We start from the raw sequence: 21,947 nt of genomic DNA on the forward strand, positions 1-21,947 counted from the left end.
TCAAACATTAGCAGGTTGCTTCACCTACTGAACTTGGACCATTACATTTCAGCAGCATTTTGTCAGTGTGTGCTGCCTTCTACCTGAGTGTTGTGGGCTTGATCTGCAGCTATTTTTAGTTTAACCCCCGTAAATAGATACGGCATAACATTAAGTTTCAGTCCCCGTTTAGTTGTGCTCTGCCGCTCGCCCACACTTTCTCAAGTGTGTCCTCCCTCTCCTCTCTGTTTCTTTTCTCTTTGTGTTTTTTAAACAAAATTTCCATGCCTACTCTCAATTAGCCGTTAAGCCAAACGACTATTTCTCAGGTGAGGTGAGAAATGGAGAGAAGAGACACCTGAAAAACACATGCATGATTTTTGAAAAAGCAATGCTATATGACAAATACTACATGCGCATCTTTTCCAAAATACATCAGGAAATGCAGAAGAGACATGACAAGCTCGCAGTTGAGCTGGTGCTCTCTTTTAGATGTGGCTGCTGCCCTTTCAGAATCTTGGTGCTGCCTGTTGGCCGACCTGTTTGTTTATATCCGTGTGTGTATGTATGTGTGTGTGTGTGTGTGTGTGTGCGTGTGTTAGTGCATGCATCTGTAAGTGCTTGTGAGCTGCGAGTGAAAAAGAATTGAGTGGAGAGGAGGCGACCATATGGTGGCAGCTACCGGTGTATACTGTGTCAGTTTTCAGTCATGGTGGCCTCTCATGCATTGAGGAAGAGGAGGAGGAGGAGGAGGAGGAGGAGGAGAAGAAGGAGGAGACTGATAAGACAGCTCAGGCCATTTTCAAATTCTACTGAAATTATTTTAATTGCCAGTGAGAGCAGCAGAGCTTTGAATTTTATCTCCCTCTTTCTCTTTGCCTGCATCAGTCTCTTTGTCTCTCACTATCCTGCCCCATGTGGTCCCTCTTCCCTCCTGACACGTTTCACCTCATTCTCTATCAGGTTTTCCAGAAAATATCTTTTTAAACACAGGCAATCGTCAACCCCCACCTGGGGCTGCTGAGGAGGGAGTGTGAGTGCTTTTCCCTGTCAGTGTTTTTTATGTGTGTGTACCTGTATCTGCTTGGAGCGTGTTAATACAGAGAGCTCAAAGGGCCGGTGTTTAACACCCAGGCACAATATGACCAAGCTTTGAACCAGAAAAGCGAACCAAGAAATCTTGTCTTAGTCGATTTGTGTGTGTGTGTGTGTGTGTGTGTGTGTGTCTGCGTGCGTGTGCTTGTATGTGGGTGCATGCATGTCCTGTGTGCACTTGTGCTTCATGAACCAGAGAGCTCGGGTCAGATGCCTCCAGTGTTGGGCTTAAAGCTGCTTTGAATGGGCCAGGCTGTGCTCATCTTCTGTCTAATCTTCCTGCTCTGGTGAGTGTAGGGAGGAGGAGAAAAAATCCATAGTCTTTTCATCCTCCTGTGACCACTGTGCCTGTGAGACAGCAGCCGTGGGAATGGAGATGGATACAGGCAGCCCTGCCTCTGACCTCCCTCTACTCCAACACAAGGGTGGAGATAAACAGGGCCACAAGGATCGCTAACATCTTTCTTTCTCAGGCACACACAGATGCATGCACACATACACACAACGGCACAGACATCTCATTAAAGCAATAGCAGGTGAATGTTGCAACAGCAGTGTGCCACTGGGAGAGAGGTCTATTAGGGATACTATCAAGAGACGGGGGAAGGAAATGAGAGTCAGTGTGCTGGTCCTGTGTGCATCTGATTCTGGTATGACATATGTGTTTGACGTATGTCTAATTTTGACCCAGGGGATCCGGCCAAGGATCCAGTATTAATACTTATTGACTGAATCATTATGATAATGTCGTGACTAGAGGGTTAGTAAAGAATCCCTACGATAAATATCTATTACCCAAAGTGTGAGTGTGTGTCTGCGAGAAAGAGACTTGTTCGCATGTGAATGTCTGTGTGAGTGTCCAAAAAGAGTGCGAAAGAAAACAGACAGCCTGAGAGTGAGCATACAGCAGGCACTTCATCCTAAATTACTCTTCCCTCCTCTCTGCTTCCCGGAGATTTTGGAGTGATACTCCCCTCTTGCTCCCTCGCTCCCTCAGCTGTCAAAACCCGTCACCACAACTATTCCACTTCAGCCACAGGGACGGAGAGAAAGCTTTGTCCCTCTCCATCACCCTCCTTTCACATCCCTCTCACTAATGGCAGTTGTGGCATACTGGGTTGTATATTGAGAATGCATTTACTTGTATCCTTACTTTTTTTTTTTTTTTTTTAACCATGAACTATTGGTTTAAGGACACGACAGGAAACTAATAATGTTTTAGTTTTTGCTAACAAGAGTCTCATACTGCAGAATGTCAAACAGCCATTCCTTTGGTCATGGCTTGTATCCATAGAGATGCATGTGTCTTATTATGGTTTGTCAGGGGTCATTAGTGTAATCCAAGCAGACAGAAGTTTATACTGAGAAAAGTGCACCATAGTATTCTCTTTCTGTTTGTGTGTGTGTGTGTTTTTTTAAGCATCTATATGCAGCCACTTCCGATAATGTCATCCTACACTGCTCTCCGCTCCTCGCAACCAGAGACTATCAGCTGTGAACTCATCGCTCTCCTTTAATGGCCAGGTCTCTTAGAAGAAAAAAAGAAGAGGCACAAAAACTAAGAGCATTTCAGAGCAGTGAAGATGTTGTGCATGTTCAATAAAGAGGCTTGCCCGAGTGTGTGTGAGGGTGAAAAGACAGTTTCCTTACTTCTGAGAAAGAGTGAGCCAACCAGGGCTGTGGGTCTCTCTTGATTTTCTGTTTTTGTCTCTGCCACAACATTCTTTCCCAAGGGTCTCACACCCTTCAAAAAAAAAAAAAAAAGGTCGACCAGTGGAGTTCACAGCTTGGTCTGGCCTGGCATGCCTGTGTTACACTTCAGAGAGTAACCTCACGACACAGGGCCATTAACCGAACATGCCTCTTTGGTACAGCGGTGACATGCAGAAGTGTGTCGCTGCTCAGCCTCCACACTTTAAGGACCAGTCCTACAGAAAGAACCTCCTATGTCAGGTCTCTGAGGCCATGTGCTCTCCAAGGGTGACACTATACCCAAACTCTGTAATTATAGAACGCAAAAAGCATTCTTCAGCCTGGTTAACCAGAACTATGAGAGAGAGGGACAAATATTTACTCCCCCCCCCCACCCCTTCCCTCTGTTCCTCCTCCTTTAACATGCCCCCACCCCAATAATTTAACAGTAAGAGCAACTCAGCCTTGTAAACACAATAGTTATGTCTGCGCTCACAGAGCCATGAAGCAGACATTCAGGCTCCACTACCCCACTACCCCTGCAGCTACTACTAATACAGCCTCCTCTCCTCTCCTCTCCTCTCCTCTCCTCTCCTCTCCTCTATTACACTTAATAACTCTATACAAATATAACTTAATGTTTTTATCTTTCTTTTTCTATCAATATTTATCCTCACATGCTATATATTTAGTGCACGGATGGTGCAACAGACCCTGTGGGAATCCATTAACTGCTAAAGTTGTCAAACAACAACAGTTGTCACAAGTAATACCTCAGACGCTGAAATACAGTGCAGTGCAATACAAACTGGAGTTGGGTCCTACACACTTCTCTCTATGAAGTTATTCCGTCTTGTCTGCACAAACTAATGTTCGAGTCATTTTCAAACTTAAAGGTCAAAGGGCAGTCTTTTTCATTCTACTCTACACCAAGTGTGAGGAACAAAGAACTTTATCTATTATATGCAAATCAACCATATAAAATTTCTCTCACCATAACTGTTTGACAGTAACACATTTGTGCAGCACACTGATTCAGTAGGACAGTCCTTTGCAGCTGAAATCAATAATTAGTGAGGTGTCTGGAATACACCGGCAAATTAAGGAGGTGTTAGCCCTAATAAAATCTGCATGTTTATTAATATGATACCAAATATTGTTTTAATTGTCGGAGCCAAGGGGAACATAAGCCCTGTAGCATGTGTATGTGTCTCGGACATGTATTAATAGGATACTCCAGACTGTTTGTATTAACACTTTGTAAACAATGCGATGATATCTCAGGCTTTCATTTCTGTGCCTGTGCATGCATTATGGTGATCCTATTTGATTGATTAAATATCCTAATTCATTTTCACTAAATACATAAAATAGAGAATAACAACTTCCGGTGCAACCGTTCCTGTCAGACAGCGAAAGCAAAAAAATTAAAAAATAAAATAAAAAATGAGAGAATGGCATTATCTCAATTGCTATTTGTGAATTTTTGTTTGATGTTAACAGGCAAGCTCAATGCATTAAGCCTGGAATGTAAGTAATGTGCACTTAGACATAGAGTGCCATCCACACTGTGCGGACAGCATCGTTTAACATGCGGCAATAACTCTGTTAAGCTGCTGCCTCTCGTTGCCTCTCTTTCACCCTGCATCTTCTCTAATCTCTCTTCCCATTGTCACTCGCTGTATACATTTCATAAATGGTGCACTAGTGTGAAAGATAAAAGATGAGACAGGAAGCTGCAGGTCTCTTTAGAGCTATTTAGTTTGTAGCGTTCTCTCTCCCTCTGGTCCTGTTTGTCTGAGTGAAGCAAGATACTGAAAATACACCAGAAACATTTGATATGATGCAGTGGTAGCGCACGACTTTTACTCTTGCTTTGAAAAATACTGAAACACGTTGTGATTCAAGAGTGGAACTGAACTCTATCAGTACAAATGCAGGCCTGGCCTCCACAGAGGACCCGCACCCTGGGTGAATGACTGTGAGAGTTGCTGTATGGCAGGATGAAGTGTGTTCATTTCCTTATTTATTGACTCACTTGCTTTTCTCTGAGTGTTTGAAATTAATAACAGCCAGCAGAAATCAGACAGAGGGATGAAAATCAGCACTTTCCCCGCAGTGAAGCCATTCATCAAGCTAACGAGGGGGAGAATAGGAGTGGAGGAGGCGAGGAGGGGGAAAAGTGACGTTTGGAGAGGGAGCAGAGAGAGAGAGAGAGAGAGAGAGCGGGAGGGAAGCAGGTGCAGTGTGAGGCGGAGGGAGGGAGGGAGGGAGGGAAGGAAAGTGACGTTGGGAACAGAGGCGAGGGGAAGGAAGCTAAGTTTGTTTGTGAGGAGAAGGAGGAGAGTCATTTGGAGAATAGCAGGGCAGACAGGGGAGGAGGAGGAGCTGTGTCTCTCTAAAAAGAGGGGTAGAGATAGACAGAAAGACAAGTTTGACATTGGATTATAAATAGAAAGGGAGGAGAGAGACAGAGAATGTTTCCTCTGGACTGAATGACTGAGGGATTGGCACAGAAATCAAGGCAGTATAAAGACAAACGATTATGTGTTTGTGCATTTTAAAGTCTGTGTCTTTGTTTATCGCTAATGAGTGGCTTTTTACACTTTGATAACAACTACATCCACAATGACTGGGTCCCTTAGGGCTCAGCAAGTGGCATCTGGTCTCCACATTCATTCAGCAAACTGCTCTAACAGCAGTATTGCCTCATGATGATGAGGACTGAGGAAGATACAATGCAGAGCTCTTGTGGACTGTCCCCAACAGTAGTGTTTTCCCCCACTTCCTTTTCACTGATGGGTGATGATGGGCCTGCCCTGTCCTGAAAGCCTTCGCCCTTGCGATGACTAGGTCCCTTGTTGCTCCGCCCCCCCGACCGTCCACCAGAGACCCAACAGTATCTCACACCCAGAGTCGGGCTGACTAAGCACTTACCACTGAGCCTCTCTTCTCAGAGCGAGAGAGGTGTGCCATGCTGAGAACTCTGCCACAGGAAAATAATTAGCAAAGTGGAGCTCTGCCCAAACACACTGGGCTAAATCTAGTACCACTTCACATACAAATGCAGCCATAAATCTTTCTTCCTTTCTTTCTCTCTTTCTTTCCTTCTTTCTTTCTTTCTTTCTTTCTTTCTTTCTTTCTTTCTATCTTGCTTTTACTTTCTTGTTTAGGTTTTACGTTTATGCTTATATAATTGTAGTACTAATACTACAGGATAAATGTAGGATAATTACAATGAATGTGATTCCCAGTAAATATATACAGTCCTCTGTGATGGAGTAAAACAGCCAGCGAACGCTACAAGCTGCTTTGTACTCTTTCCTCAGTCTGAGTCGGTCCAAGCTGAGAAACTTGTGCCTGGTGCGTCGTAGTGACGCAAACTGTGCCCATCTCACTGTACATGGATATCTGTATTTTTAACTTTAAAGTTAGACCATGGTGTCTTTGGTAACCAAAGCTAAATATAGTGAGCTCCTCCTGAGCAGTCTCCAGTTTCTCACTCCTTTCCGAGAGGCAGGTGGAGCAGAGAGGGGGAGGGGGAAGGCGGGATAACACCCAGTCTTGAATAAATCATCCCTCGACTTTTGACCCATATGAAGCAGGAGGTTGTTTTTGTACTTCTGCACTGCCACCCCCCCACCCCCCCACCCCCCCTTTCTCTCCCTGGCCTCTGCACCCCTCCTCTATCTCATTCATTTTCTCCTCCACATGACAGGTCAATCTGGATCGATTTCATCTGTCCTCAACCACTGAGACCAACATCCTGGCACCCAGAAATAGAGCTCTGTGTGATAGAGGAGCATCCGACCAAGCGTTACCGTTAGCACGCAGCTCTTAGAAGAAGTGAGTGGGAAAGGATGATGGAACGGAACTATTTTGAAAACGTTCAATTCACTGCACAGATGAACTACACCAATATAGGTGAGCAAAATACGCTTGTGAAGATGGGAACTGGATCGTTATGACTAGTTGTGGTATGTGGATGACATTGGTTCAGCAGGTTTCACCCAAACCACCCTATTGTACATCATTCACATGGTTGGTGGCCTTGCTTACCTGTTACATTATTCTTATGCGATTGCACGCACATGTGCACAAGCACTAGAAAAACCCACACGAACACAAATCTTGCAGTCCCCCCTCTCTCTCTCTCTCACAGCCTCTTTCACACACTTTGCGGTGCATATACACACACCTGGTGTTTTATCTTTGTCAGCATATTCGGGGTGCCTCGGCTCCCTGCTGGGCTCTGAACTCCAGTGTGTCTTTGCATGGCGAACCCCTGAGGTGCGCCTTCCTTCATAACATACACACACACCAGTCGCAGGTGAGACACACTAGCAGTCCCATGCAATGTTAACCTCTCTTTATCTCCTCGCCAACTCGCAGAGTAAATACATTTGTGCCTAGGAAAAAAAAAAAATCTTTTTCTTTTGCATCAGTGGAGTAGTATCGCAGTAACGCCGCGTCCTGGTGGTGGCTGGGCTGTACAGGCCGGAGTCAGGACACTCTTTCCCCAGGCAAGGACACGGAGACCTGGCTCTCCGTCTCCATCACTCAGCCTGTCCTCCTGGAGCTACGTGGCCAGACTGCTCATCACCCATCCACCCCCCCTCAACCCCTCCTCATATGCATGGATTTGCATAAAACAAAGACATGGCTCTGCCTGCAACGTCTGCCATGGTTGAAACCGCTAAGAACACGATCGACCAGACCACACCACACGCAGCCCCTCCAAGCTCGGCTGGCAGGTTGTCAGAGCGCAACATCACTGTAACGCAGCGGCATGGCGAGGGAACTGAGATTTACGAGGCTGACTAAGATAGACACCCTCATGGTTTTCCACTTTCATTCGTTTAACATCCGTTCCCTTGGCATTGTTTATATTCTACACCCCTTAGCAGTGAGCAGAGGGCACCTAATTCACAGTGATGACGTGGGAGGAGAATCAGAGCACTTAAAACACTTCATCTAAAGATGATTTGTCCTTGTCTTCCCTGATGGCTTTTGTCCTGTTTCCCCTCCTAAAGTTAAGTGGAGCTGGAGAAAGGCCAGCCACTGATCCCACACTTCACTTAGACACAATCAAGTAAATAACACTGGATGCTAATACATGTACACACGAGCACGCACGCTCATACACGAATTCTACTCCACCAAGGTGGGAAGTCATGAATGCGAGCTCAAACCGTCTCTCATTCTTATGTGTCATGACCAAGCACATCGCGGGGGTTTGCTACGGAGCAGTCACTGAAACCATTACAAGAACAATCGGGTTTGTAATATACATTTGCTCAGGTTCCTCTCTGTCTCCGTGAATTGATTTTCATGACTAGAAGCGTATTCTTTCACTCTGCCTCTCTTCTGTTGTCCGAGACACTCGGACGCTTTTCCTCTCTCTGCCTTTTTTCACACAAAATCTGAACATGTAATTTGCATTTGAATGAGTGGTTGTAATCTGCTGGTTGTGTTGTTGATCCAGGACGACTGAGAACTTCTGTATTGTGTGTGTGTGTGTGTGTGTGTGTGTGTGTGTGTGTGTGTGTGTGTGTGTGTGTGTGTGTGTATATATGTGTGTGTGTTTTTTTTTCTTCAAGGAAATACATATAGTACTTGGCGAAGTTAGGGCATTGGGAGAGAGAGAGAGAGAGAGAAAGATATGATGGAGAGAGATATTGTAACAGTAGAGTAAAATAGAGTAGGTGAGGGCTGTTTAGCATATCAATAGGAATTTACACTACAATACATCATGTATCTGTTATGGAAGCCTTGTACAATATGCTATAAAACACAAATACTCTATGTTGTGACTATATCCTCTCTCTATTTAATATGGGAGTCTAATGAATAATTAATTAATAATAAATATGAATTTCATGTGTAGTGATATAATAGCAAAATAGGAACAACATGATCAGTAACAATACTCTGTCTATTATTGTTGTGCTTGATATTATACACACAGCTGTGGTTGCTTTTTTAAGGACTAATATTTTGTGAACTTGTTTTACAAGTCTGACTTCACTCACTGTTATGAAGCTGAGATTACAGAAGAAAGCAAAACAAAAAAGGCTTAAAGAGATCAAGCGAGAAGTGTTTTACCTCAGGAAGCCAAGGGCACGGAGGAATGGGGCTTGAAATCACAGATGGAGGAATTTTCTCGATGACCTAAGGGAGCAGATGAGATTGGACAAAACATATCAGAATGGATAAATGAACATCAAGGTAAATTCACATGGCGTCTTCCGCGCTCCCTCTTCTGTTTCTTCTACTGTTCGTCACTCCCTGTCACCCTGTCAGACACACACACACACACACACACACACACACACACACACACACACAAACAGACATACAGACACACACAAACAATCACAAAGAAACAAGTAGATCCATTCTGAGTGGGATTCACTCTCACCTTGTCTGTCTGGTGAAATACAGTACATGTATCACAGTAAGTGTTTGATGCGGAGGGAAATGTAAAAATTTGCATGCAAATAGATTTTACAGGCAGAACCCATGCATCAAAACACTGTAACCACAAGAGACAAAACTAAAATATCTAAGCATACAGTGTGCCGCTGCACAGAAAAGGCAAAATAGTTTTATGCCCTTTATTCCTGCTCATTTCATTAAATTGCATGATTAATTGCTCTAAAAGGGAGGGAATTTATCGTTCAGACAAATAAACAGAGGAGGATGGTAATGCTTGCTTACTCTACTACCTCCTGAGTGACACTTTCATAAGCCCCCCCCCCCTTCAGAACACACACAAGTAAGCATGTTGCTCTGGGCAGGTCCTAATAGATTTATTCATATTCCCTGTACACATTGCTACACAAGTGAAAACATTAACTCCGCTCTTAGCCTCCTGTGCACAGATGCCAAGCCAGGGTCCCTTTAAAACGCTGTGGAAAATGAATTGTGGAAATACTTTGCCCATACACTGCAGTAAAGGAAATTTTAAATCATTGGATTTTCAAATAAATGCCACATAACTCAGTTCTACAGAGTATATAGAACTGCAGGAAAACAGAGGTGATGCAGCACGATGATATTAGTACTGCAGCAGAAAAAAAAAAAAAGTAATTGCATCTGCATCACAAAGTATAAGCTTTCGTCAGGGTGACATATCTTGGTTTTGAGGAAAATCTTAAAAGGATGTTAACTGTGCCGGAAAAGCGAGAGATTGTGTTGAAAAAAGAGAGAGTTGCCTATTCGCTAACAGGTGATAGAGAGCAGACATGATGGTGCAGGTCACCTGTTAGAAATGTATGGAAATATCTCAGTTATGTTGTAAGGCATTCTTCATTTCCCCTGTCATTCATGTCATTCTCTAATACTCATTATACAATTGAGTACAACTGTAGGCGCTAAGGACAGAAACTTATAAATAAACACTCTCTACTCTATATACAAACATTGCTGAATATAGATTATTGTTCCTCCCTAAATGACTAAATCCTCGTTGGACCGGTCTCTCGTGCGCATTGCTGTGCTGCAGCTCTACATTTTTAATGAAAAGCATGCTTTAAAAGTTGCAACTGTGGAAAAAATTAACTTACAGTGCTAGTAAAACCCTGGCAAGCAAAACACGTTCTCGAGTGAAGCTGTGATTTTTGGTCATCACTGTTGTGTTTTTTACTTGTAGGTATTTGAAAACTGTAAGCCATTCTGAAAGACGATAATCACTCTTAATTTTTTTTTTTTTTTAATCTGTCACCTTTTATACAATGGGACTGCCGAGAGATGGAGTTGCATTTATTTAAGTCAGAGGCTCTTGGTTTGGGTCCATTTACAGACGTATAAAATTACCCTAGCAAGTCCTGACCACCTCATTACCAACATAACCTGCAGCCAGTCTTTCAAGGACAACTCTCTAATGACACCGCGCGTATCCGCTTAATGTCTATTTGAAGCACATAGTGACTTTCTGCCACAAAGAAAGAAAGGAATTTAAAGAAAGAGCAAAACGTACTCTGATAAAATAAGCATCTTAATTGATCCCTAATGTCCGTTTAATTCTGCAGAAGTTAGTGTTTCTGTGCAGTGCCTCTCATATCGACACTGCAAAGTGAGAGGAGTTTTTCTTTTGTCTCTGTGAATCTGGGCAGACCATTTGCAGATGGGGCTGCCACCTGGTTGTGCTGAGACACCTGACTACCGTTTCTGTTAACTCTCTGCATATCCAGTATATCCTCCATCAGCACTGCTGCTTCTCAGAACCAAACTCATAAATAGTCAAAAGTGTTGTAATTTGCCACTGAGAAAAATAACATGACAAAATTCAAACTATATGAGATGCTTATCCTGAAAGTAGATTACTATATGATTTCAATGTGAATCTTTTGAAAATATGAGGCACCGGTGGCTCTGTGATGGGCTTGCAACATCATTTGGATTATGAACCTTTGAAAAGGATGAAAGAGGAAAAAAAAGAAAAGAAAAGAAGGAAAGAATCAAATAAACTTCATGCAAAAGTTATCTTCAAAGAACCACTTTTCATCATAAATGCACACTGCCCTGATTGTTACAGAGTTATAGTAATGCACGTAATGACTTTTTGTTTTAAGTAGAGGAAGTTGAGGAACAAGCTAATAAAAAAAAGATGAGGGCAGAGAACTTTTTTTCCCCTATGTTTTAGTCATTTTGGATTCATTGTGGCACATGAGAGATGATGAATACATTTTCTTCCCAAACAGATTAGGAATTGCTTGGACTTTTTTTTTTTTTTATCTTAATTAAAGAGTAAACTCAGGGCTGACACTGAAAATCCCAGTTTGACACACCCAGTCTGACTCATGACTTGTTTTGTTGTGTCTTTGCAACACCCACAATATAATCCTTACATAATGTGGGTGTGAAAATAAAATTAACTGCCACAAACACCACCGGACAATCCCCATTATACTTCTGTGATTAGTTAAAATAGGCTGCCTTATTTTTATCACCCTCATTTCCACTTGACAGTGTCTCAGTGGCTTTTTCTCTTGAGCTACATGGCATGGAAAAAGAAAGAAATATGTTTGGCAGCGTGAAACTAAACCTGCCAGGCTTCGGCCAAGTGCCACGTCTGCCCTGTTCTACACGATTTAAGGTAACAGTTGTTCTGCATACATAAACACCTTCTGTGTATTTCATCCTACCATATATGAGTCATCTCCTTGGAGCTACGTCGTGTTAACACATTAACTAATGATATGGATATTACATACTCAAAAAATAAATAAATAGCCAAATAAAACAACAAAATACACTTCTGCTAGAAGTTGTTTTTGCCTTAAACTAATGGCATTTTGTTCAAATCCTCAGAAATACTTGCATAACAAAAAAAGTATGCTACAAGAATTTAACTTTGTCTCTGTCTGAGACAGTGGTGAAATACAGGAAATGGGTAAAAAAAGAAAAAAAAAATTGGCAGTGAGTGGTCTTAAATTTACTGTGTGCTGTACCATGTCGGATGTGCATGTACGTCTTATTCAGTGGGTTCTGGGCAGAGGAAATGAGCATGAGCTCCCCAGGGCAGGGATTACTCTAATGACTTTGAGAGCAGCCTTGTGCGCTGTAACTTTTGACCTCTGCTCATCCTCTTCTCCAAAAGACGACGAGAGTCATGCACGTGCATGGACAGACACTACTACTGGCACTTTTGAACATGTAAGCTCACATTTGATCTACATAGGCGCTGATCGACCTCTCACACAAACCGTTGTGAGTTAAGAGATGCAGAATCACACACAAACGGCAACACAACAGACCCTCTGCAGCCCTTCCTGTGACAACGTCAAAAGCCTGTAAGAATCCTAAAACCCCACAACCAGTCCTTATTTTTGGGTCTGTCAACTGGCGTGCTGCTACTTGAGTGAACATCGTGCTGCATCTCATGCTGTCAGCCCGCATAGCGCCAGCGTTCCATATGAGTGCATCATTGGAAGATCGATAGATTTATCACTTACATAACCATTGTGCACTGGTGCCACAGATATAAGGGGAAACATCTTTTTGCAAATTAGATCTGTCTTCACGCATGTGTCATTTAGCTTGGAGACTGAATGTATTTGAGTCATGTAAATGCCAGAATACGGAGAAACACGAGGAATATCATGCTGTGAAACAAAAGGCTGGGCTTGTTACTGTTTGTCTGTGCAGTTGTGTTTGTGCTGGTGTGTGTAGGCTGGCAAGTGTGTTTTCATTTCATCTGTCTTTGTGGTTAGTGTGTTTTCAGTTCGGGTGCATGGGCATTAGAGGTTTAACTGATCTCTCACAATAAGGAAACAATCGAAATAAACAAGCTAATGAGTCTAACAAGGCCGTCTCATACAGAAACCAAATTTTCATTTTTTACATACCACTCAAAACACATCAAAAAAAAAACCACCACACAAATTCACGGCCTGTAGTGAAGCAAAGCCTAACTTCTAAGTAAAGAAGAAATTATTTTCTCTTTGAAATGGCAAGTACAGAAACATATTCTTTAAAGGGGGGGGGGGGGGTGATCCTCTGTTAAGTCATTTAATACATTGTTGTGGTTAATATGAAATATCAAAATATAGCAGCATACCGCTTAGATCAAATAGATGTAATTAGATAAATTGAGGAAGAAGGAGAGCGGCTTGGTTGTAAATTGCATGGTGTGTGCATGCTAAGACCCAACACTGGCACAGCTGCACGGAGCTGCACTCACGATTTATCATCTCTACATCGCAGGAGCCAGTGGCCCACACCACTATTAATCATCAGCAAAATCATTTAATTCAGCCCAAGCCCGCCTATTGTCTCAGTTTCTCCCCTCACTCTGGGCAAATCAGCCACCACAGCAGCAACACGCACCTCAGATGGAAATCACACAAAACAGAGTGGGATACAAGTGTTGGGTTAAAACTCTCTTTCCTTTTTTTTTTTTTTTTTTTTTGATAGGCTATGTAGCACATCATCACTACCAGATGGTGCAGAAGGTGGCTTTTTGTAAATTTAACAAGTATAAAATTTATAACTGCAAAGACTGCTGTTCTTAGTATAGAATAACAGCTGATCACTCAGTGCTTTGTCAACGCAGTGACAGTGTGGTAAATTTTTATGAAAGGTGCCCTTTGTGTGTGTCCTTTGCTCACAGCCGTGCACACACAAAACCGTAGCTAAGTTGCAAAAAAGCTGGCAAATCCCAGACAGACTCTGTCCTCAGAAACCTTAGTGTTTCTTCAAAGTGTATTTTGGCACGTTGGTCTTCCTGTTTCAACAAACAAATTGTTCTGGAACAGTGAAACAAGATGCCCACACGGCTATTCCTTGTCCCAGAACTTACAAAAGAACTTTTCCTCTTGTGTTTCAGAAAAGTGGCCCTTTCAGTTAGTGCAGCGGCACAGTGGAGAAGTTATGTTGAAAGATGTCAGAATGAGACGTCTAAACACTAGCTGAAATGCAGGATTGGGTACAGTAGCGCTGAGCCTCTTTTGCTCACCGCAGAGGCTGACTTACATTGGCACCTTCTCCAGTGCCCCCTCACATGCCTGACATGACTGTGCCCTCACTGCACAACCCCCCCCCCCCCCTCTCCGAGGGCATGTCTGCTCCAGGGCCAACATCCAGGCCCACTGACAATCAGGATAAAGTGGGGTGAAATTTGGAAAGCCAAACGATGACATGCAAATGACAGTGAGCACACACATTCCGAAAAATACAGCAGCAACACTACACATACACGGATCAGGAAGCAAGCGAGATGAAAAAGGGGCAAATGGAGGGTGCAAATATGAAAACATGCATAGCCAGAGGAAATTCACATAGAGATGTCATCCTTTCATACTGTCATTCAAGAAAACACACACACACACACACACACACACACACACACACACACACACATTTACATGAATACACACAAGGACACATACAAGCACACAGAGAGAGAGAGATTCACACACATGCACTCAGAGAGAGAGAGACACACACACATCCCCTATAATCACAGGTCACATTTTACAGTAAAATGAACAGGATGTCAGTATAACATATGAAACCACACTGGGCGTCCATCATAACACATGAGGATGTATATCATGGACCGAAATCTTTTAAATAGAAAATGAAAATATAATATTTCATCATACACAATAATTTGATTGTGAAGATGATTTAGGGTGGACATGGAGCTGACATGATGAAACAAAAATGGAAACAAATAAGATTTCAGTCTAAGTCTGCATTTTGGATCATTGTAGTCTACTGTGAAAAAGATTTTTCATTCACAGTTAATTTGGAGATTTTGAAGAAAAAAAAAATCTGTATCAGACAGTAGAATGTCAGAGTACATCCATATGTAGGCCACTATGTGTCGAAATCTTTGTTTGTGGTTTCATCTGTAACACCGGACTTCAACCTCCTCATTTTTACATGCAGCTCTCGTGCATCAAAATGGATAAAGTGTCTCAACCTGAATTGCTCTCTAATTTTTTTTCCCCTCTATTATTTAGGGTAAATTCTCTGATAACTATGTTGTTAAAATCATGTTTGTGATGCGTTCAGGGTGGCCCGTTATTATATTAGTTTTGGAAGTAAACACGTTAAAAGGGGGGGGGGGGGGGGGGGGGGCAACAGCAAATACTGTAGAAAGACTAAAATGTAGTGCAGTCATCTCCAGTCTGTTTTTGATTCTAGTTGCATTACAAAAGCAAAAATTCTCAGGACAATTCAAAAGAAAAGAAAAGTGAGAAACTTATTGAAGACAATTACATACATTTATTGCATATCATTTAATTGTATGAAATGAAAAAAACGAGCACATAATCATCACATATGGTTAGTGAGTGAAATAATTTTGCACAGCAAAATATATATATATTTATATTCTATATATAAGATGAAAGATTAATTAACATATTTTCAAGATTTATTGGCGAATGGTACTCCCTCATTTTGTACATGCAGGGTGTCAATCCCTGACGATCTAACAATGTCCAGACATTATTGATTATAATAATTGTTATTGCTTTGCGAATATTGAGTTCGCTTAAGACAAAACACCAGTCTCTCCTGAACTGATAATAAAGTATCAAAATGTGACGATTAAGTCTTAACAGAATGCCAAACTTGAGATGTGGAGAATACTAACTTTTCCTTCACTTCTACAGGATTACAGGCGACATTTTATTTGATTTAATTTCTTTCTTAGTTTATTTCAGTCCAAGATATGACAGTTCGTTGAAGAAACACATTTCCAAAAAGAAAAAAAAGCATGGCAATTTACCTTGACTTCGGCTATGAGGATTATCTCCTCCAATAATACTTCTTTTTTTAAAATACAGTGAGGAAACGTGTGGCGGAGACCAATAGAGCCCTCACACTTCTGTTTGAAGCACATGCTGCAAAAGCGCTGTTTATGCACTGCACAATACTGCTCATTTTGGAGCCGAGCCAATTTTTCTCAACCAATGTTAAAGAATACTTTTGTGCAGCAGTCAGCTCATTAATGATCCTAGTCATCTATACTCTTCAACCTGTAGCACATGTTACCTTTTTTGCAACTTAGATTATAAAACTTTGTACTTAAATTACGCTTTAAAAATTATTCAAAGGTTGACAAATGCACAATGGAATATCTTTAAATAACAATATAGGCTTAAAGCAACAGTCTAAACTTCCAGGAAAGGGATTGGTGATTTCCTTTAACAGTGAAGTCTTTTTTCTTTTTCCCCCCTTTGCACCGGGATCCCCGCTGATCAACTTCCACCAGGAATGCATAGCGCATTCACTGCAGCCTAATGACAGCCGATGGTGGTGCACTTCAACACAGCTGAAATGCACTTGTATAGATTACAAGGGGGGTGGGAAGTCCTGTCACTTTTTTGTTGCTGTCCCAAAAAAGTGAGGAGGCCATAAAATGAAGTATGAATGCCATGCTGGAGTCATCCGACAAAAAGGACATCTTCAAGCACAGAAAGAAAAAAAAAAAAAACCATACATGTCCAGCATGCAGGGCAGTTCAATAACACATCTCTTTTAAAAACAATGAATAGTTTGTAATGAATACAGTCTGTTGTTGCTCAACACAATAACAAGCAAAACGCATGAGATGAGGTGGCGTCAAACGGCAGGCTCGCAATCCTCCAAGTTTGGCAGACAAAAAAAAAAGAAAGGTAGAAAAGACCAAAAACATACTGTCGATGGATGCAGTTTTGACAGGAGTCTGTACACTGAATTGAAAGTAAAATGATGAAAAAGGGCAAGTTGATGAACTTCAAATGAGTATACTTAGTGCTTGCATGCACACTTCGTATACTGCGGCGTAAAGTTGGATCAACTTTCAAAAATCATATTTGACACTGCAAATCTAATGAACAACGATGAAAAATCTTGACAAACAGGCTATGCATAATATAGGCCTATAGTACTGAGTATGACAGCAAAAAGTAGATGAAAGTTTTCTGAATATGCCTCTCCAAAATTAAACACACGGATAACAGAGCCTTCCAAATCTAAAAACAGCCGCAGACTTGAGCAAACTCTTGTTTTCAAAAAATGTATAAAATAAAACAAAAAAAAAAACAAAAAAAAAGTTGACAAATTAGTTTTTGGTCTAGTGGGCTTTGCGCCAAATGAAAAAAATGTTTCATAATGAAAACTTTATTAAGCGGGGGTGAGTAACTCATCTGATATTTCTTTCTCACGATAATGTCGAAACTCACATGAAAAACTCCGGGGATGAAGGGTTGTTGTCACTGCTGGATCCATTTTCTCTGAAGCCGTTGCTGATGAGCTTCTCATACTTTTCTTTGTACGCGTCCCTCTCCCGGACCAGCCTGGAGATCTCCTGCTTTAGGTGCTCGACCTGCTGGATGAGTTGCGTCTTCTCTCCCTCCAGGACGTGCCGCTGCTGGACCCGCTTGAACCGGCAGGACTGAGCGTAGCCTCTGTTCTTTAGGGTCCTCCTCTTCTGTTTCAATCTGATCACTTCTTCCTTGCTGACCCCCCGTAGCTGCCGGTTGAGCTCCCGCACGGACATGGTCACCAGCTGCTCGTCTGAAAACCGCTCCTCCAAGCGCATGTGTGGGTGATTTGTCCCAGAAGTGCCGTTGTTCTGGACGCCAGGTGCCTGGTGGTGGCTGCTGCTGTGGTGGTGGTGGTGATGGTGATGGTGTTGCGCTCCGTTCTGAGCGGCTGCCGCAGCGATAACTGCCGACACCACCGCCGCGGCAGACCCCATCTCTTCCCCGGCCATGGTGCCTCCTGCCCCGGCTGCGCCAGCAAACTGCTGGCTCCTAGCGTAGCCATCGAACGACTGGAGCTGGTGACTGCTGTTGATCAGCGCCTCGACTGCGTCTTCGGGGCTGAAGCCCAGCGCCTCTGGATTCAACTGCTGTTGATAACCGGACATCCAGTAGAAATCCTCTATGTGTGTCTTCTGCTCGCTCCCCGAGCCCGGACTGGGCGCCGAGAAGCTTGGGGAAGGGGGCACCGAGCTGCAAGGCGTGCTCATCGGGGTGGAAGACAAGGATCCCCCGGCGATAAGGCGACTGCACTGGCTGATGTTGCGATCGGGCTCCACCGGCTCCTTTTTCACTTCAAACTTCATCAGATCGAAGTCATTAACATATTCCATGGCCAGGGGACTGGTGGGCAGGTCGGAGTTGCTCATTGCCAGCTCTGATGCCATCCTCTTGCTGCTGACAGTCCTCCAAACGGGGTGAAGAGCAGCTGTCAAACTGGGTTGGTTTGGAAGAACGTGAGCCAGCTTGATTTTAAGCGTTTGTCTTGAAACTGAAAAATTAGGTTTTCAGCGTCCCTTTTGCAGCCACGGACTTGCAGGCGTGTGAGAGTAGTTTTTCTTTGCAGAGTCTATTGCACAGACACAGGAGTGCCGCGCGCACGAGTAGCGGAGTCCTTTTTCAGCATGTGAAATTCGGCGGTTTTGTATTTCAAACATTTAACACTTTACGGTTTCTTCATGAATACATTGCGCAGGCGGAGAGGGAGAGAAGCCGAGAGTAAGGGAGTGAATGCAGCCTCGCACGTTATAAGCCGCTGACTGGTGGGCCGATTTTTTAGAGGGATCACACAGCAGATGAGTTTAAGAGCATTGTAGCTGCCCTGACGTCAGGCTGGAAATGACTCGGACGAAGAGCCAATAGGGTCGCACACTCCGAGAGCTAATTAACATATTAGTAACCTGGAGAACAAAACTTTTCTGAACTGTCAAAGGCCATCAGCTGACTGTCAGCTGGGACACAAACCTCTTAACTCTTTGGCGACTATGGCCATAATTTTTATCTCCGTTTTTATATGAAGCAACAATTTTTACCAGTTTGATTTATTTTGATTTTGGTGGAATGGAGAGAAGCGTGCTGTAAATTCATTAACATGAGAGTCCTAATGCAAAACATTTAGAGAAAAGATAATAAAATTAGATAGATAGATAGATAGATAGATAGATAGATAGATAGATAGATAGATAGATAGATAGATAGATAGATAGATAGGTCTCTAAAACAGACAAGTGTATCATAACTATTCACCTTTTAATCAGAGCATTTACAACTTAATTTTATATTTTATAATATTTTTGATATTTTGAATTTTTTTCTGAGTATTTAATTTAGTTTCCCTCCTAGAAAAATCACTTCAACTCATCCAAGACAGTATCTGATATTGATGTTATTTTGTAGCACAAATAACTACATAAAACATATTGACGATGTTGAGATGTGACTTCAGACACAATTGACTAAAAATAGGCTATGAAAGGTGGATTGAAGAGATTTCTCATGCCTTTGCGCACCATTATAAAACTCAACACTGCCACCTTTTGGACGTGCCAGTGCATGGGATTCCCCTCTCAGTGGCTGTAATAGGCCATAAAAACAAAACACAGAAACAAACAAAGAGCAAAAGTTATTACAAAGGGATGAAAAAAATCATGCTGTTTGCAAAACACACACGCACACATACACACACACACACACACACACACACACACACACACACACACTCATACACATGAGGTGTATCTTTATTTTCTTCATTTTATTAAGGAAAAGACACCAAATATTCCTTGTAACTTTCATGGGTGTTATGTAAGAAAATCAAACCTATTCTGTGTGAAAGTAATCTTGTCATTGGAAGTGAATGCAAGCGAACCCAGTGTTCCTTCCAAACTGATATTATGTCGTACAGCCATAAAAATCACTTTATCTAAGCACTGGCCCAGGCGTTGCAGTGGAGTCATATAAACCACTCTCGTACTTTGCACTTTATCTCAGTTCAAACCTCAGCTCAGTACAACAATGACATAAGGCAGTCTGGGTGTTCCTGCTTCCCATATTTCTGCGTGTCCTGTCTAGTTAATTGGTCATAATGGGTTTATCCATGTAGATCATGCAGGGTTTCTGTCAGCACTGTAAAAATATGTGTTCAACTGAATGTTTCATTTCAGCTGGGGGAGCACAGGAACCATTGTGATGCTTTTTTTTATACTTTGATTTCATACTTTTACAGAACAGGCAACTTAGTTCACTCCTGATGTGATGCTAACACATACAGTTTCAGCAAACCGGCTTGAGAGTGTAATTAGGATAAGCTATATGAAGTTTCTGATATAGAACATCGTAATGCTAATTTATTTAGCTTTACTCCTATGCATTAACCTGCATTCATCAATGAGGATGACATTCGTGTGGGATTTATACCCTTAACTTTGAGTTCCCCATCGTATCTGCATTAATGATAGAATGCAATTAACTGATGACACATGGTAGTTTACTCATTCAATAATAATGCAATTTGGGAAAAGAGTGATGTAAGCTATGCTAAGGCCTGGTCTCGCTGGCAAGTCAGAGTGTTGATTTCTTGTGGCCTCTTTTGACATGGTGCTGACAAATAACCATTTCTTTCCTGTGACAAAAGCCTATAATCATAGTCTCTCTCTCTCTCTCTCTCACTCTCTCTCTTTTCAAGCGTATGATCTCATCGTTGCGATGATGTGTATTTTTAGATTCCTGGGTGCACACTATTTAATGATAGGCCAAATCAGTCATGTCCCTGCTGCCAAAAACTATGGAAGATGATCCTGACAATCTGCCAGATATTTTCATAACCATACAGAGTTTAACACTTCCCTTTGTTTGTCCAAAACTGTTGCTCAGATTGTGTCTTTCAGTTTAAACTGTTTGAAATTTAGTGGAAACACTTTGTTTTGAGTGTATATGTGATGTTACAGCGCTTATGCTTTTTTCTGCTTGTGAAAAACACACAAACGAAGTTAACCCAACACACAAGTATCACTGGCAGTTACTGAATGTTCTACAGAAGGGATAAATGATGCGTCTGCTTGCAAGTTAACACAAGACTGTGCGTGTGGCTCAAACAAACTTGGATAGAACCCTATTGTTTCTATTTCCATTCTGTTGCCTTGTCATCTGTTTGGGCTTACCTGTTCATGGGAAGGCACAGCAGTGGCCCGTTCCCTGGGGTACGGCCACAGCAGAGCGAGACTAATACACAAACGAAGGGAGAGCTCATTAGTCATGACAGAAAGAAAGTGGCGGACCTAATTTAGCTGCTTTTGTGCTTTTGAAGTTATTGATGATGCAGAGCTGAGGGAGATCTACGTGGAGAGAGATCGGGCCGCTGTGGAGAGAACTTATCAAAACAGGAAGGAAGAAGATCACGTGATGAGCGGTGTCAGTATCATTAAAGGGGTCAATCCCATTTTTTTTTGGACTTTAAAGTAATTTGTAAAACTGAAAGATTTATTAAACCACATGAAACAGAGGTATGTGGATGTTAGAGCGCTCTAGCAAAGGTGGTGTTCTCATCAAAGTCACGTCAAGTCAAAGTTTACACTAGTGTTTGACGACATGACACGTACATTTTCAGTGTATTTAAAAAAAAATGTTGGACTAAAAAATGGCAAATTGTCATCTGACACTGACTAAATTTAGGTTTGCAAATCTAAAATAATAGCATCCTCAGGAGTTGTTGTGGAGCATTTTATTGTTATTAAAGCCTTTTTTTTAAATAGGCCATTAACCCCTTGGAGATTGTGGAATGCATCATGTACATTTCTTTGCAGTGTGATGTTGCTTTTGACACAACAAGATGACTTCCGGTTTTGTTTTGGAGTGGTGTATGATCAGTCTATGGTGTTGGTGCCGAATTCCAACCCGTTTCTGAAGAGCCTCTTGTCA

At 42.2% G+C, this 21,947-nt stretch overlaps 1 protein-coding gene across 2 annotated transcripts in view; it reads right to left on the minus strand.

Moving 5' to 3' along the window:
- Positions 1 to 18,824, minus strand: part of mafa (MAF bZIP transcription factor a) — a 77,621-nt gene extending 58,797 nt beyond the window's left edge. For both annotated transcript variants that reach the window (XR_008827209.1, XM_056372699.1), the window contains exons 1-2: positions 17,451 to 18,824; positions 8,872 to 8,937 (exon numbers count right to left, since the gene is read on the minus strand). Coding sequence is in view for 1 of the 2 variants with exons in the window: in XM_056372699.1 (XP_056228674.1) it covers positions 8,910 to 8,937; positions 17,451 to 18,418 (996 nt within the window). In the remaining variant the exon portion in view is untranslated. The remainder of the gene's footprint in view (positions 1 to 8,871; positions 8,938 to 17,450) is intronic.
- Positions 18,825 to 21,947: the final 3,123 nt, after the last annotated feature.

The sequence above is a fragment of the Seriola aureovittata genome, chromosome 1 (assembly GCF_021018895.1).
Source record: "Seriola aureovittata isolate HTS-2021-v1 ecotype China chromosome 1, ASM2101889v1, whole genome shotgun sequence".
NCBI classification, from domain to species: domain Eukaryota; kingdom Metazoa; phylum Chordata; class Actinopteri; order Carangiformes; family Carangidae; genus Seriola; species Seriola aureovittata.